The following is a 17211-nucleotide window of genomic DNA, read 5'->3' on the forward strand; positions in this document are numbered from 1 at the left end:
TTGGAAGGGTAATGATTTATTTACCCTTATGGAAGAGATTCAACAGAAATTTTGTTCAAAAAGTCTTGAGACAGATATAGCTAAGTTTTATATTTCAAATTGTTTTTCATAAAGCGTTTTTGTGGCAGGGTTCTCGCCTAAACCTCATTGTGTTTCTTCACTATCTCCTTTTTGCAAGTAGGCACAAAGAGAAAGAAATTTCCCCCTTAGGAAAATCTGACGTCCAAGAAAAGGACATAAGAATCTGCCTAGTTTATAAAAAGGAGAAGAAACTAATATATGATTTTTACAATAGCAGAAGCCAATATATGCATAATAGAAAATAAAATTGAAATAATAAAAAATAGTCAAACACATTCAAATTAACTTTTGCAACTAGTTGGAATTACTGTAAAATTAAAAAAATAAATAGAAAAAAGGTGAAACGAACGAATCTCTAGCAATTCTTAGGTCTGTTAACAAGAAATTTAACGGGAATGATTTTATTTGCGCTAAAAAAAAAAAAAAAAAATTAGTGTTTAGTTTTTTTAGGAATGAACTAAAAATTTAACAACACCAAAAGTTCCAGGCATTCTTTTTCTTGTTAGCAGGGAGTTTGTCGCAATCTAGTTGGCTTTATTGATCACAATATATTTTCATCAGAAGTTTCTTTCTTCCAAATCTATACAAAACCAATGGACTATACAAAACTTTAAATTTAACCCCTTGATTTCGTTACCAGTGAAAGGGCAAATTGCACTCTAGTCGTGGGGGAAGGGCATGTGGTAACACTAGGCTTGTTTTGTCCTTATGTAATCTAGCCACAAAACATGTTTGACAATTGATTCAGTTTTACTGTTTTAAGATGACCTTGTTTTGTCGCTATTTTTCTTCCACAAAGTTTATCCCTTATCACTCTTTACTTTTCACAGAATAACTTTGTTTTAAAATTTAAGTAAAACTAAAATATAGACAATATGAAGATTTTGTCAATTGAAGAAATATGTTTCTGGGATTGTTACTTGGTTATCGGGCTTTAACGATGGAGATTAATGGAAGATTTTTGCCTCAAGTCAAAAATACTTCATAAGAATTAGAAAGAATAGAAAATACAAGAAAAAACAACAATGAGAACAAAGAAAAGAAAAACCTAAAAAATTAAAGTAATGAAATAAAAGTAAAAAAAATTAGCAATCATCATGAAGATCTAAACCTATTTTGGAATCGAATATGCCAGTTTTCATTTTTTGCCTAGCACAAAACTCTAAACAAGCGTCTCCAGGCTCATCTTCAACTTAATGTTAGAAGCAGAAATGTGCATAATTACTAGTCACGCTCTGTGTTCAGCCACGTATGGTCTAAAATTTCATTCTTGATAGCTATGTAACTGTTTATAGTGAGACTTTTGATAATGGTAATTGGTTATAGAATACCCCAAAAATTGAATCTGCTTGGTTTTAACTGCTTAAACTCTAATACTTATTGATAAAGTGAATATACTGAATTTCTTCGTTTTAATTGCATGTTTTACATAAATATATTTATTAGTTATGGAACTTAAAGATGTATCCTCACTTATAGTAGAGGATGTGGGATTCGAACAAGGAGGTTACGTCCCCATTCCGGTTTTGCTAGTTTGGGTACTTCCAGATAAGCTAGGACGATGAAATTTTGGCATAAGAAGAATGAAGCCTTTTATGGCAGATGAAAATCCCCGCTTCACGTTTGGCCTTGTTTACTTATGTATTGGTGATGACTTAGAAAGAGTAACTACTAAGCACTAAAGAGTAAGCTTATCGGTCTATAGTTAGAAAAAATTCATTGTGTTACCTGAAAGAGAGTCCAAGAGCCCAATTTGGTATAATACTGTGCCATTTTCCATTGTAAAGGTCAAGGAATCTAGGTGACATATCGCTTAGTTTACTATACAAACTTGAATATTCGGCATCTTCAGTGACACTGAAAACACTGTCAACCCATGACATCACTGCTTGAGTTTGTTGCTCAGTGAGTCTAGCAGTGGTTGAATACTTTCTCAAATTTTTACTAACACACTGTTTTGTTAAAAAGCATATTGCATGAGGAAATAGCGGTTTTACTTGGTCAACTACATTTTCATCCTTATCACAGACAATAATCTTCATTCTGTCAGCTAGATCAGCGTTTCGAACGCGGAATAATTCTAAGAGATTGGAAAAATTCGGGTCCTTGTCAGACACTAAGACACCAAAGGCCACCATTTCACAAAGTCCGTTACTATCTTCAGCTATAAAAATGTAACAAGAGGCTCGTTCTTTTGTGCGGCCCACTTCTACTACGGTTACTATTTCTGGAAAAGAATATAAAAAGTTCCGCATTTCTTGATCCTGGAACAGAATCCCTTTAAGTTCGTATTTCTCCGGAAAGTAATCTATCACACCATCTAGAAAAAAGGGTCAGTTATTCTTATGTTTGTAGAAAAATGAAAACAAGATGTTCTGTGAAATAAAGGATTTTGGGAACCGGTTGGGTTTTACCCTTTTGTACAGAAATAATTCAAACTTATCCACAAGATATGGAGAGAAAAGAATTTTTACACAAAACCTGTCTTTCCTTGTTCAATTCTATCATGTAACAATTTCACAGGAAGTGATAATAGAAAAAATATTTCCGTCCAGGAGAGATACACATGCCTTATCAGCCAAAGAATTATGTAGAACATTAACAACATAAAACCTCATCAAAAGTACTTTTAATTGAATTCAATACATTTTTACTTTAAAAGTTTAATACTCGTGGCTTTCGAAGAGAGATTTTTGAGAAAAAAACATATAGAAATAACTTCCTTTTCTCCTTGAATTATAAATATCTAACCATTTTTTAATGATTACAAATTAAAATTCTGCAGACATCACCCAAGTCCTCATGAGAGGGATCGGCTTTTCGGAAAACATGTTATTTTCTCCATTCATATGAAAAAATGGAAGTTTTTTTCTGCCTAATGTTTGGTTTCCTAGAAATTGAGGTGCAATACTTTATGTCGTAAACCCTGTATACGATGAATCCCCCCCCTCGCCACACCTAAGTACATGTAATATATTCCAGTAACGGATATACTATACATATTATCTCATGCCTGCATACTTCGAAGGATCTCCTTCGATTTCAATGAAAACTGAACACCGTGTCTTTTAGATGCACTTTTTATGGCACTTGGTATTTACCAAGTGACATACAGCAATATCAAATTCTGTCGGTCTGTCGGTTTGTCCTGGATTTGCTACTTTGGGCACTTTCAGATAAGCCAGGACGATAAAATTTGGCAGGCGTATCAGGGACCAGACCAGATTAAATTAGAAATAGTCATTTTCCCGATTTGATCATCTGGCGGAAGTGGGGGGACATTCAATTCGGAAAAATTAGAAAAATGAGGTATTTTTAACTTACGAACGGGTGATCTGATCTCAATTAAATTTGATATTTAGAAGGACCACGTAACTCAGACCTCGGATTTTAAATCCCGACCAGATTCAGTGTCATCAGGAGGAGTAGGGGGGGGGGCGGAATCTTGGAAAACGCTTAGAGTGGAGAGGTCACGATGAAACTTGGTGGAAAGAATAAGCACAAGTCCTAGATGCGTGATTGACATAACCAGGCCAGATTCACTCTCTTTGGGGGAGTTGGGGGGGACCTAATTTGGTAATTTTGGAAAAAATAGAAAAAACGAAGCACAATTTATATATACATGATTGACATAACCAGGCCCGATTGGCTCTCTTTGGGGGAGTTGGGGGGAGGGGTAATTCGGAAAAATCAGAAAAATTGAGGTATTTGTAACCTGGCACGTACGCAGGGGGGGGGGGTCTTCGGGCCCGCCCCCCGCCCCCCGAAATTTTGTGAAATGTTTAATTTCCCCATGATTTCTTGGGATTTCTGGCAAAAGTAGGATATTTATTAAGAATCTAGATACATGTGTGAAGTCTTTTTTGGGATTTTACAGCATGCAATTATCTGGTCAAGTCACTGCCCCATTATTAACCCATTTTCTGTCTAACTTTTTACCCTCTTTGAAGTAATTAGTGATTGTATTGCTATTTTTTTGTAAAGAGTTTGCTTTCCACAGCAAAGTAGAATTATCCTTCATATTATGGCGTTTATCCCCCCTTTTCAGGATAAAGTACAGCTTTTAATGAATTAATTTTGGATACTATCGTTTTTCATTAAAATTGACGTTTTTGCATTAGAAGAACTACCCCCCCCCCCCACAGCACCCATATTGCACTATTAACCCTAAAATTTCCCTTTCAGTGGGATATAACAGATTAATCACTGTTTCTAAATCGCTATTAACATAACCTGAGCCTAAAACGTACTTTTGAGGCCTCAGTCTCCTTCCCCCAATCTGCCACAATACTACAGATTAAAATTAATCTGTATTTTCCAATATACGTGCTTTTTGCATTTAGTTAGTTACTAAATAAAAAAATGCTACTTTATATCTGCTGTTTCGAAGGTTTTGCCCCCCCCCCCGAAAAAAATCCCTGTGTACGTTCCTGTTTGTAACTTAAGAACAGGTGATCAGATCATAATGAAATTTGCTAATTAGAAGGATCTTGTGCTTCAGAGCTCTTATTTTAAATCCCAACCAGATCCAGTGACATTGGGGGGAGTTGAAGGGGAAAACCGGAAATCTTAGAAAACGTGAAAATTGAGGTATCTTTATCTTACAAATGGGTGATCGGATCTTAATGAAACTTGATATATCGAAAGATCTTATGTTTCAGATGCTCCATTTTCAATTCAAATCGGGTTCTGGGACACAGAAGGTAGGACGGGGAAACAGAAATCTTGAAAACCGGAAATCTTGGAAAACGCTTAGAGTGGAGAGATCGGAACGAAACTTGATGGGAAAAATTAGCACAAGCTCTAGGTGATTGACATAATTCGAACGGGTCAGCTCTCTTTGGGGGAAATGGGGAGAATTTCCAGTGCTTTGGCAAGTTCATTGCTTCTGGACGTTCTAGGACGATGAAAAATTGTAGGTGTGTCAGGGACCTGCACAAATTGACTTGAAAACAGTCGTTTCCCCGATTCGAACATCTGGGGGGGCTGGAGGGAGAGGAAAAATAAAAAAATGAGGAATTTTTAACTTACGAATGGGTGATCGGATCTTAATTAAATTTGAAATCTAGAAAGACCTCGTGTCTCAAAGCTCCTATTTTAAATCCCGACCGGATCCGGTGATATTGGGGGAGTCAGAGGGGGAACGGGGAATCTTGGAAAACGCTTAGAGTGGAGAGGTCGGGATAAAATTTGGTGGAAAGAATAATCACAAGTCCTAGATACGTGATTGACATAACCGGACTAAATCCACTCTCGGGGGGGGGGAGTTAGGGTGTCTAGTGCTTTGGCGAGTTCGGTGCTTCTGGACGGGCTAGGACGATGAAAATTGGTAGGCGTGTCAGGAACCTGCACAAATTGACTTGATAAAGGCGCTTTCCCCGATTTGACCATCTGGGGGGGGGACTGAAGGGAGAAGAAAATTCGAAAAAATGAGGTATTTTTAACTTACGAGTGGGTGATTGGATCTTAATGAAATTTGATTTTTAGAAGGACCTCGTGTCTCATAGCTCTTATCTTAAATCCTGACCGACATTAAGCCTCTGATTTTCCTTTTAAATCAATCTATTGATTCTTAGAATTTTTCTAGAGCTCATGCCATATGAGCTCTTGACCCTTCCGACCCCGTCACAAGTGTCATATGAGCTCTTAGCTCTTGCTTTGTTTATTACCCCCCCCCCCTCAAGCTCCAAGAAAAAAAAACACTCAGATACCCATCCTGAGAGTCGACACCTGAGAGTAGAGCCTGAGAGTATGAGAAAATATTGCCACCAATTTTCCATAAACTGCAATCGGTACCAAGAGCTATCATTAAAAAGAAAAATAAGAATAAAGTGAAAAAGACGTGACGATTATAATATAATGTACCAATTATTAGCACCTAGAAACACAGTTCCGAATTTAAATGAAGAATGTTTGATTCTCAATGTACCAAAATTCAAGAAAGATATATCAAAATTCAAGAAAGATATACCATTACTTAGTGCACGCACTGAAAATTTTCAAATTTTGTAAATAAACAATTTTGGCATCTTATTCTTAGTTGCCCTAAAGTAGTTATTTTCATTAAGTCACCAAGGAAGAAAACAAAGAAACTCCCAATAATTTTTTCAATAACTAATGATAAAAACACCAACAGGTTTGTAATGGCGAAATTTTTATCGGTCTCATCACATTATTTTGTATTTTGGTTATTGCGATAATCTGGACTAATATTAACTCGAAAGATACCACTTAGTCAAGGACCCACAATAAAGAAAGATCGCTAGAAAATAGTTACCAGGCTTCGATGAGCTAAAGAAGGTTTGAATATGGAATCTGGGGCAGAAACAAGCGCTGGAAACAAACAACTGGTGGTGCATTCAAAATTTCTTGCGCCAATGGCAAATGGGCGTATCTGCATAAATAGGAAAAAAAAAGATACGGTATATTTTTATTCTGGGGAGCTTTTTTGATTATGTTGTCTGGTAGAATAGTTCTCCATAATTGTAATTTCATACCCAATTCCACTAATGACGGATTTCAAGTGTAGAGGCGGACTATTATCTCTCCACTCTACTTTTCACATTTACATTGCCTTAATGTGCACTAGCAAGCATTAAGAATTCACAGTTCTTCAACTAATCGACATTGGCGTGAAAAAGCTATGCTCTCTGCAATGCCAAGTATTTTGCAAGTTCTAACCTGAATTTAAAAATGAGATTGCTACAACATCATAATTCTATTTCATCGTCTTTAAAGCAAAATACCAAACCTGAAGATTTCACGTCGGCCCTCTCGGAACATATCTACAATTATCCAAATCATTTTATTTTGTTTGAAAATGTTTGTTTGAAATGACATACACAAAATAAGTGAAAAAAAATATACAGCAACAAACATAGACTGAAAAGACATTAAACTAATTATTTAAGAAAACATCACAATACCTCATACCTACCCGGACGAACTTTCCAATATTGTTTATAGTTAAGTAACACCTACTTCTCAAAATTTCCTAAATCCAATCTCTCCCCCCAACCTCCTTACCAAATATTTCCAAGCGCAAAACCCTCAACTCCCCAAAAAAATGTTGCAAAGACTCATCCATCTCTCCACACATAGGGCAACTGTAAGGACCATCCCTCAATCTATTTCTCCCTAAATATTTTCTACGTTCTCCAAGAGCCATAAAATTTCCCCTTACACACATTATCCATTTCAAATTATCCGGAGCCAATCCAATTTTTAGATAAATTTCTTCGCCCCAGTTCTTTTTGACCTCCGCATATATCCCAAGGGACGGCGAGGTGGCCTTCTCAGCTTGCCAAACCTGAACTTCCTGAGATTCTAGCCTACTAGCAACTAACCTAGATACAGTCCCTACTATCTCTCCTATCCCCTTTCCCTCATTCCAGCAATTACCTAGCCCTACACGGTCTAATATATTCTTCACCTGATTTGGCCACGAATCCTTCCTCCTATCTTGAAGCATCATTAAAAATGCTTGTTTAACTAACCTATTATCTTCTATCGATGATACCCTTTCCCAATATTTAACCAAACTAATTAACCTACTCTGTCTCTTACACTTTATTCCTATATCCCCTCTTAGTACTAACCCATTAAACTTATTATCAAGACCTAACATACGCTTAAAAAACCTCAACTGCATTCTCTCTAAATTCAACCCCTTATTAAACCCCCAAAGCTCCGCCCCGTAATGCAAAGCCGATCTAACCCTAGCATTAAAAACATACTTTAGCAGTCCTACATCCCTAATTTCCTTGATACTACTATAACTTAACAATCCTAGTAGTCTATTTCCCTTACTTTCTACTATCTTGAGATGTTTCTTCCATTTTCCATCTGACGAAAGCCTACAATCTAAGTACTGAAATTCATCTACGTAGTCTAGTGTCCTACCTTCTTACGTAAACTGACACTGCGAATCTATCTGTTCTCCACTTTTCCTAAAAACCATTACCACCCACTTCTTTATGTTTAACACTAGTTTCTTATTCCTAAAATAAGAAGATGCTAGATAAAGTAGTTGTTGTAAATGTTCTTTACTTTCCGCTACTAATGCTATGTCATCCGCAAAAAGTAATGCCATAACGCTTGCACTTGAAAGCTTAATTTTTGGGGCGCCTCTGCCTATCAAATATTCTTCAAAATCATTAATATACAATGAAAATAGCCTTGGGGAAATTGTACATCCCTGCTTAACACCAAGTCTACTCCTAATAACCCTAGAGAAATCCTTGCCTACTCGTACTACAATCTTAACTATATTATACATAGATGCTATAATCTTAACAAATGCGCTTGGTAGCTCTAGTGCTAACAACGACTATATCATTAAACTTCTATTCACTCCATCAAACTCCCCTTTTAAATCCAAAAATGCGACAAATAGCCTGCCCTCTTTTATCCTAACCTGTTTCCTAATCATCCCCAATAAAATAACAAGAGCTTAGAGCTCATATGGCACTTGTGACGAGGCAAGAAGAGCTAAGAGCCAAGAGATCTTATGGTATGAGCTCTAACAAAATTCTACGAATCAATAGATTGATTTAAAAGGAAAATAAGACGCTTAATACCAGTCGGGATTTAAAATAAGAGCTCTGAGTCACGAGGTTCTTCTAAATATCAAAATTCATTAAGATCCGATCACCCACTCGTAAGTTATAAATACCTAATTTTTTCTAATTTTTCCTCTCCCTTTAGCCCACCAGATGGTCAAATCTGGGAAAACGACTTTATCAAGTCAATATGTGAGCTCCCTGACACGCCTACCAATTTTCATCGTCCTAGCACGTCCAGAAGCACCAAACTAGCCAAATCACTGAATCTCTCCCTCCAAGTTCCTCAAAGAAAGCAAATCCAGTACGGTTCCGTCAATCACGTATCAAGGATATTTCCCTATTCTATCCACCAAGCTTCATCCCGATTCCTCCACTCCAAGTGTTTTCCGAGATTTCCCCCTCCAACTCCCAACAATGTCAAAAGATCTGGTCGGGATTTGAAATAAGAGCTCTGAGACATGAATTCCTTCTAAATATCAAATTTCATTAAGATCCGATCACCTATTCGTAAGATAAATATCCCCAAATTTTCACGTTTTCCAAGAATTCCGGTTTCCTCCACCAACTCCCCCCAATGTCACAGGATCTGGTCGGAATTTAAAATTACAGCTTTAAAGGACAAGATCCTTCTAAATATCAAATTTCATTAAGATCTGGTCACCCTTTCGTAAGTTACAAATACCTCAATTTTCAAAATTACCCCCCCCCCCCAACTTCACCAAAGAGAGCAGATCCGGTCCGGTTATGTCAGTCACGTATCTTAGACATTTAACTAAAACGTAATTACACTTCTTGAGTGTGTTAGGTATAATACATAAGTACCAGTAATTTTCTTTCAAAAGGTCACAGAGTAATAGAACCAATTTTCGTTGTTTTTTAAGTTAATCACCCCCCCCCCATAAAAAACAAACTAAGAGCCTGTGTATGTACCTGCAGTCCTTTGAGTCTGCAAGACTATCGAAATATTCAACACCCGACTTTAGAATAATATCAAAAATGATTACCTTGCCCTTTTGAATTATCGATACCGTTCTTTACAGGTAGGAATTTTTTCATATATTTCAGTTACAATTTTATCCTTATCTTTTGACATAGATTCTTTGAATGACCTGCTCATCAAATTCATGGCAAACGTTTTAAATACGTATTTAAATTGCGCATTTGAAAAGGCGGCCTTTGAAACAGGTGAGCAATAACTGGGGTCCGCGTTGTCTGTTCCCAAAGGACATGGGAACTAATTAAAAGTCAATAGCTAAGCTCATGAATGTAAAATCATCATTGATGACTGTCACAGTGTAAAAATATTTTCCCTTTACTGTGCTGACTGCATAGATGACTGGAACAGTTACGTCCGCAGGACTTTGCTTCTTAGGGAATTCCAATTTCGTCAGCAATAGTTACAGCTTAGGGGTATAAGCCTAGAGAAGGAAACATGTTAAGAAAACATTTCATAATACGCACAATAGCTGTAGCTAACACCATTTGCATGGATCCCCCCTATACTTTACCGCCAACCCACCTTCCCATAAAAAGCAAATATATAGTCCAAATTATATAAAACCAATGCATTCTGTCACCCATCACTTGTTTTCCGGTTCTTCTTTTAAACAGTTAATTCAATTAATAAGTACAAGGTATGAAACAAGAGAGACGCATTGGGAGAATAGAGGGGAAATATATAATTTCGACTGCATATTTCCACATTAAGGGGGGGGGTAAAATATAGGGAGTTCCATGCAAAATCTGTTTGCTACAATTGTTATACATATTGTATTCTTATCATGCTTCCTTCTCAAACATGTTTCCTTCTTAACTAGTAAGTTAAAAATACCTCATTTTTCTAATCTCTCAGAATTAACCCTCGCCCCCACTCCCCCAAATAGAGCGGATCCGTCCCGGTTATGTCAATCACGTATGTAGGACTTGTGCTTATTTTCCCACCAAGTTTCATCCCGATCCCTCCACTCTAAGCGTTTTCAAAATTTTAGCCCCCCCCCCCCTCAGTTCCCCCCAATGTCACCGGATCCATTTAGGATTAAAAATAAGAGCTCTGAGACAAGATATACTTCCAAACTTCAAATTTCATGAAGATCCGATCACTCCTTTGTAAGTTAAAAATACCTCATTTTTCTAATTTGTGCAGAATTAACCCTCCCCAACTACCCCAAAGAGAACGGATCCGTTGCGGTTATGTCAATCACGTATCTAGAACTTGTGCTTATTTTTCCCACCAAGTTTCATCCCGATCCCTCCACTCTAAGCGTTTTCCAAGATTTTAGGCCCCCCCTCAATTCCCCCCAATGTCACCAGATCCAGTCGGGATTTAAAAATAAGAGCTCTGAGACACGATATCCCTTCCAAATTTCATTGAGATCCGATCACTCCTTCGTAAGTTACAAATACCTCATTTTTTCTGTTTTTTCAGAATTAACCCTAGCCCCCCCCCCCCCCAACTCCCCAAAACAGAGAAGATCCGTTCCAGTTATGTCAATTATGTATCTAGGACTTGTGCTTGTTTTTCCCACTAAGTTTCATCCCGATCCCTCCACTCTAAGTGTTTTCCAAGTTTTAGGTTTCCCCCTCCCAACTCCCCCCCCGTCACCAGATCCGGTCGGGATTTAAAATAAGAGCTCTAAGACACGATATCCTTCTAAACATCAAATTTCATTGAGATCCGATCACCCGTTCGTAAGTTGAAAATACCTCATTTTTTCTAATTTTTAAGAATTACTCCCCCCCCCCCCAACTACCCCAAAGAGAGCGAATCAGTTCCGATTATGTCAATCATGTATCTGGGACTTGCGCTTATTTTTCCCATTAAGTTTCATCCCGATCCCTCCACTCTAAGTGTTTTCCAAGTTTTTAGGTTTCCTCCCCCACCCTCCAACTCCCCCCAATGTCATCAGATCCGGTCGGGATTTAAAATAAGAGCTCTGTGACACAATATCATTCCAAACATCAAATCATTAAGATCCAATCAACCGCTCATAAGTTAAAAATACTTCATTTTTTCTATTTTTTCCGAATTAACCGGCCCCCACTCCCCCCTCCGATGGTCAAATCGGGAAAAAGACTATTTCTAATTTAATCTGGTCCGGTCCCTGATACGCTTGCCAAATTTCATCGTCCTAGCTTACCTGGAAGTGCCTAAAGTAGCAAAACCGGGACCGACAGAATTGGCGATTGCTATATGTCACTTGGTTAATACCAAGTGCCATAAAAATCTGATCTATAGGAGTATAGCCTTTTCTGAACCCTGCCTGTGAATATGATAAAATTCTATTTTGGTCTATCCAACTATCTATCCTACAACATAATATCTTAGCAAAAACCTTATGATGATGAATACTGTATATGTGTTCGAAATATCCAGTAAAATAATTTTATATCTATTCACTGTCAATTAGAGTTTCATCCCTATTTTGAACTGTTTTACTTTGAATACGGATTGTTTTCGCATGGACAATTATATGTTGCATGTTAAAGAGTCGGTAAACCTGACAATCTATTTATATGCACAGACAATGGGACAGTGAAGAATATTGTATATTCGCAAGTTTTACGTAGTTAAAAACATATATATATATTTATATATATATATATATATATATATATATATATATATATATATATATATATATATATATATATATATATATATATATATATCACAGGTGTGACACAGGAACACAACTACAATGGCGCGTAACTAATATGGTGCGTAACGACATACACGCGGGGGGGGCTTGGGGGGCGTGAAGAACCCCCACCAACTAGGTGTTGGTGTGGCGCGAAGCGCCACACCTACAGCTAGTTTTCATATATTTTATACATTTAGTGCCTAATTATGGCAATAACTGCCGCTGATCGGCATGACTGTCTAAGGCGTTTGAAAATAAAATGTCTTTATTATTATATTTTATCACGACTGAAACAATCTTGTGATGCCAAAAATTTTTTGCTTGCTTGTCAGTCCTCTATTTCTTTCTAAAAAATGTTTTAATAAAGGTTCCCTAGTTAAATAAAAGTTATTCAAATATTTGTTATTACTGAAGAAGTTAGAAGAATTAATTTTAATGGTACCTAAATCATTTGAATATATATATTGAAAATTTTCCTGGTAAGTGCATCAAAGCTAGCTAGCTTTTTTTAGGCCAAAGGCATGGTTCTGATTTTTTCACTAACTGTTAGACTTCTACAGCATTGGTCTAAGGATAGCAAGGACATACTTTGGACATCTGAGACAGCCTAGGACAATAAATAGCAGTCATACGTGGTCTTGTGTTTTTGTAAAGCTTGTGTATGGCCTATTATTAAATAAATACTATAAGCTAAGAGTCTGAGTACATCTTGGAGATGAGGAACCTGCCAGATGAAGCGCATGACTTATTTGAAAGAGGCCTATTCAATGTGAAAATGCGACCAGGCTCGTATAACCTTGCACCGCCGGATTAAACTGTTGAATCCACCATAAATCTTCATTTGAAATGAAATTTGATCTGATTGGTGTTACAACAAGCCAACTTGCAGTCGCAAAGTGGATTAATACCCTCCCCATCGTCGCCTCAGTTTCGTCTGCTTTGTATGACCTCATTAATATCAATGAAACTTCAGAGTTTGATTCTCCGCATCACGAAGATAGCTCGAAATTTATCGCAAAGCAGATGATGCTTGTAAAAACGGTCATGCCTGTATTGCACTGTCACACAGACTCCTCTCCTAAAATTGCAGAAATCCTTATGAATGTGATAACCAATGAGCAGGCCAGTCCAACGGTTGTGAGCTCCTTACTTGTAGCTGAGGAACGAGAACTTGAAGCTGTAGCCAAGTATGTCAAAGGGGACTAGAAAGCGTTTCCAAAAGTTAAAGTAGCCCCAACGGATGTTGCCTCGAGGAAATCGGGATAAAAACGAACGCCGTTTACAAAAGACAGTTTTTCCAGAGCTTATGACAGTGAAGAGAATACTGTTGGGTTAGATTCCAGCACTAACAGTGGACTGAAACAGCTTAAAAATATTCAGTTTTGAACTGGTTTCATACGCTCCTTCAATTTTTGAGCTCAGGGATTTTACGTCGGCGCTTCGAAGTGGTGTCAAGTCTATCGCACTAGGTTTTCTGAGAGAGGCCAATGGCTTGCGTGAATGGCCTGAAACCCCAAACTTCTAAAAGGAACATTGCTTGTATAGGTGTAAAGCCTTAGTTATCGACTTATGCCACTGGTTCACCAAAAGCCACCAGCTGAACATGAAACCGTCGAAATCTATGCCATGCGGATGCTTAAAGCCGTGTTGAAAGGGATACCTGAAACAGCAAGTGAATTTCATATCGTGGGTGACAGGTATGACGGACTGTTTGGTCACGCTGATCCAAATGGTGGCAGAATATCTCTGAAGGACTGCAGTAGTTGTCACTAGTTACGGGGCCACTGCTCGACAGCCTTCTCCTTCTCGACGAGCTCAAAAATTGGAACATAGACAATGATTGTTGCAAATACAAAGAGCAAAGCAAATTTGATGGAAGCAATTTATGGAACATGGGAAGCAAAGGGATTTGACTATATAAGCAACTGAAGTACTCCCAACACCTTGCATGTATGGCTATGTGGAGGCATTGGAGACAGGATGAGAGCTGTATGTTTAAATCATGATGTTGATTCGCTCAGTTTCAAGGAATTTCTGTGTAGCACACATGAGGAAGCGGACACCAAAGTGGCTGTGCACGTTGCCTTTTGCTTACATAACGGCTTTAAAAGGGGGAATGCTTGTGCTAATGATACTGATATAGTTGTGGTCCTAGTGGACCAATTCCATCGTCTCCTTAATATTTTTCCTAAGGCAAAATGTTGTGCCACAACTCCTCGTGAAGTTTCCAAATTATTATGTCTTCATCGATCTTTTGTTCCAGAGAACAGAAAAGCAAATGTTAAACTCCATGGCGCTTATTCATTGCATTTCGGGGTATGACAAAACGAGTTACCTTTTTCCAAAGGAAAACGAACATTCTTAGTGTCCACCAAGAAGAGAAGTCTGTACATGGAAATTCAGTATGTAATACAGAAGTTGAGAGATTAAACCTTCACGGAAGCCAGTATGTTCTCCTTCCAAGATGTTGTAAGAAAGCTTATTATCAGCGCTTATTTAAGGGATCCTAGTCAGACTTCCCTCAGTGATTTCCGAGTACATTTGTACCCTCGTAAGAAGGGGCTGAAAGTGTTGCCTCTTACAGAGGGAGCGTTTGTGGAATATTGTAAGCGTTCTTACTATCAGCTTGCTATCTCGAATACATCATTAATACATGCAAGTCCATGTTTGTCAAGCCTTTTCGGTTATGGACCGCAATTTTCTGGGCAAGATGTTGTTCCCGTTGATTCGAGCGCTTCCTCGCTTCCGACAGAAAATTCACAACTCTTTTGTGAGTGTAGTAAAAAGTACACAAAGAACTGCAAATGCCTTCTTTGTCAGGAGCTTGAATCGGTTCAGAAGCGAGCGGTATCGATCATCTTGGGCCGCCGTGACATCCCCTACGAAAAGGCTCTGGAAGTGCTAGGACTGCCGTCACTCCAAAACCGGTACGAAACTCTGATAATGAGTTTCGGAAAGTACTTGCTTTCTAAATCTCAGCACTGTGACATTCTACCTGATTAACCTCTACCATCAAAAATGAGAAAGCAAGATAAGTTAGTTCCCGTTAAAGCAAGAACAAACCGATATGGTAATTCTTTCGTCCCGGTTTTCGTTAAAATGTATAATAAGAGTTAATATTTATAGTTTTATTTATATTTACAAGTCTAGCTTGATTTTGTATATGTTGTAAGGAAACACAAATCAGCGACAGCTGTCAAGTTTTTGCTATTAAACCTGTCTACTACTACTACTACTACTTCCAAGATTTTGTGATATTTCGTGTGCTTGTGCTGGAAAGTGTGATAATCCATCCGAAGAAGTATAACATATGCGTAATTCGTGGTCATTTCTTTCAGACTCTTTTCTTTCTCTGTTTTTAATCAAAAGCTCTATTTCTGCAGCTATTTATTTTTTATTTTTGTCGTACATCTGTCAAGGCTACGATTTAATGTCTTTGCCCTTTAATTTATTACAAGTGGCTTTTTTTTGGCGCCACTAACGGAATGGAGTTGCAAAGGTGTTGTCATTTTCCTGTGCAGCCTCAATCCACCCCCCCCCCCTTCGAACATAGCTCTAATGCAAGTACAGGAAAGGCGGTTTCTGGTGTCACCACTTAGGTATGTTTTAACAATGTGCAGTTCGGAAGCTAGAACTGATTGTGCCCATCATTTTTTCTTTTCTCTCTCGTTACCTTATTCTGTTTCACATTCTAAGTTCAACAACCTCTCAACTAGGTCAAAAAACAGAAAATATAGCTGACGACGCCATCAATTAAGCAAATTAGGTGATATCTCCTTTGGCATTCAAAATTTTCTCCCGCCTATATTCGTTTTCAGCAACCAATTCTGCCCCTGATAAATTCCAGAAACCTTCTTTAGTTCGTTGACGCCTGTGGTGTTAGAATTTCATTGGCTGGGTCCCTGACTAAATAGGATGAAAAAACGAATTTAGTACTAAATCAAAGCAAGAAATAAAATGCATTAGAACAATAAGTAAACAATCATTTCTTTCGGTTGAGAGAGGCAATAAAATAAGTATGAAAAACGTATGGGGCTTTGGTAATCACAGATTTTTATAGTTATGTGACAATAATACCTGATCTAATATTTATGTTCTTTGTGTAAATCCTAATGCTTTCTTATTTCATACCACAGTTTTAATTCTATTTCTAGATCAAGGGAATTTATTTTATTATTCGAAAAGCCGGTTCTGAAAACGAAACGTAGGGTTGGCTTATTTTGTTGTTTGTTATAAATTTTCATTTACATTTCAAAAAATTCGTTTCAATCAATATTTACTAACGATTGCTAAAATGAATGACTATCTAAAAAAAGGGGGAAGGCCGTTCTGTCCAAAAAATTAGGCTTGTCAGCTTGATATTTTTTGCTTTCCAGAGAAAAAAGATAACTTGTTTTTCAAACAGACGAAAACCAAAGGAGAGCTTTATTCAACAGAGCACCATTAACAAAGAGAAATTAGAAGAAGTGTTCATGATAGCCAGATAGTTATTATATATGAATAGTATATTATATATATATATATATATATATATATATATATATATATATATATATATATATATATATGCATTTGTTTTTGTTTATGTATTTATTGTTTATGTATTTATGTTTTTGTTTATGTATTTATTGACCTATTGACCTTGGCATGTTTTTTGGACTTTGATTGTTGGATTTGGATTTGGATTTTGGTTTGTTTTGGATTTATTTTCAATAACTTTTAATGCAACAAAACACAAATATTAGCCTCGGAACACGGAACGATTTTTTGAAAGTTAGTAAGTGTAAGAGTCGTTGTTTTCTTTGCCAAGATCATTTTATCCCACGGACTTCTGTTAAGAGTACATTGTATAATAAAAATTTTGCATGCAAGTTACGTGGTAATGTTAATTGTAGAACAACCAATGTAATTTACCTATTAGAATG

General features: G+C 37.2%; 1 protein-coding gene across 4 annotated transcripts in view; it reads right to left on the reverse strand.

The window, feature by feature from the left end:
- LOC136027308 (uncharacterized) overlaps nt 1–17211 on the reverse strand; it is a 64584-nt gene that overhangs the window by 25843 nt on the left and 21530 nt on the right. For all 4 annotated transcript variants that reach the window (XM_065704421.1, XM_065704424.1, XM_065704423.1 and 1 more), the window contains exon 4: nt 1810–2401. In XM_065704421.1, the coding sequence (XP_065560493.1) occupies nt 1810–2401 (592 nt within the window). The remainder of the gene's footprint in view (nt 1–1809; nt 2402–17211) is intronic.

This window comes from Artemia franciscana, chromosome 5 (genome assembly GCF_032884065.1).
Source record: "Artemia franciscana chromosome 5, ASM3288406v1, whole genome shotgun sequence".
In the NCBI taxonomy this organism is placed as follows: domain Eukaryota; kingdom Metazoa; phylum Arthropoda; class Branchiopoda; order Anostraca; family Artemiidae; genus Artemia; species Artemia franciscana.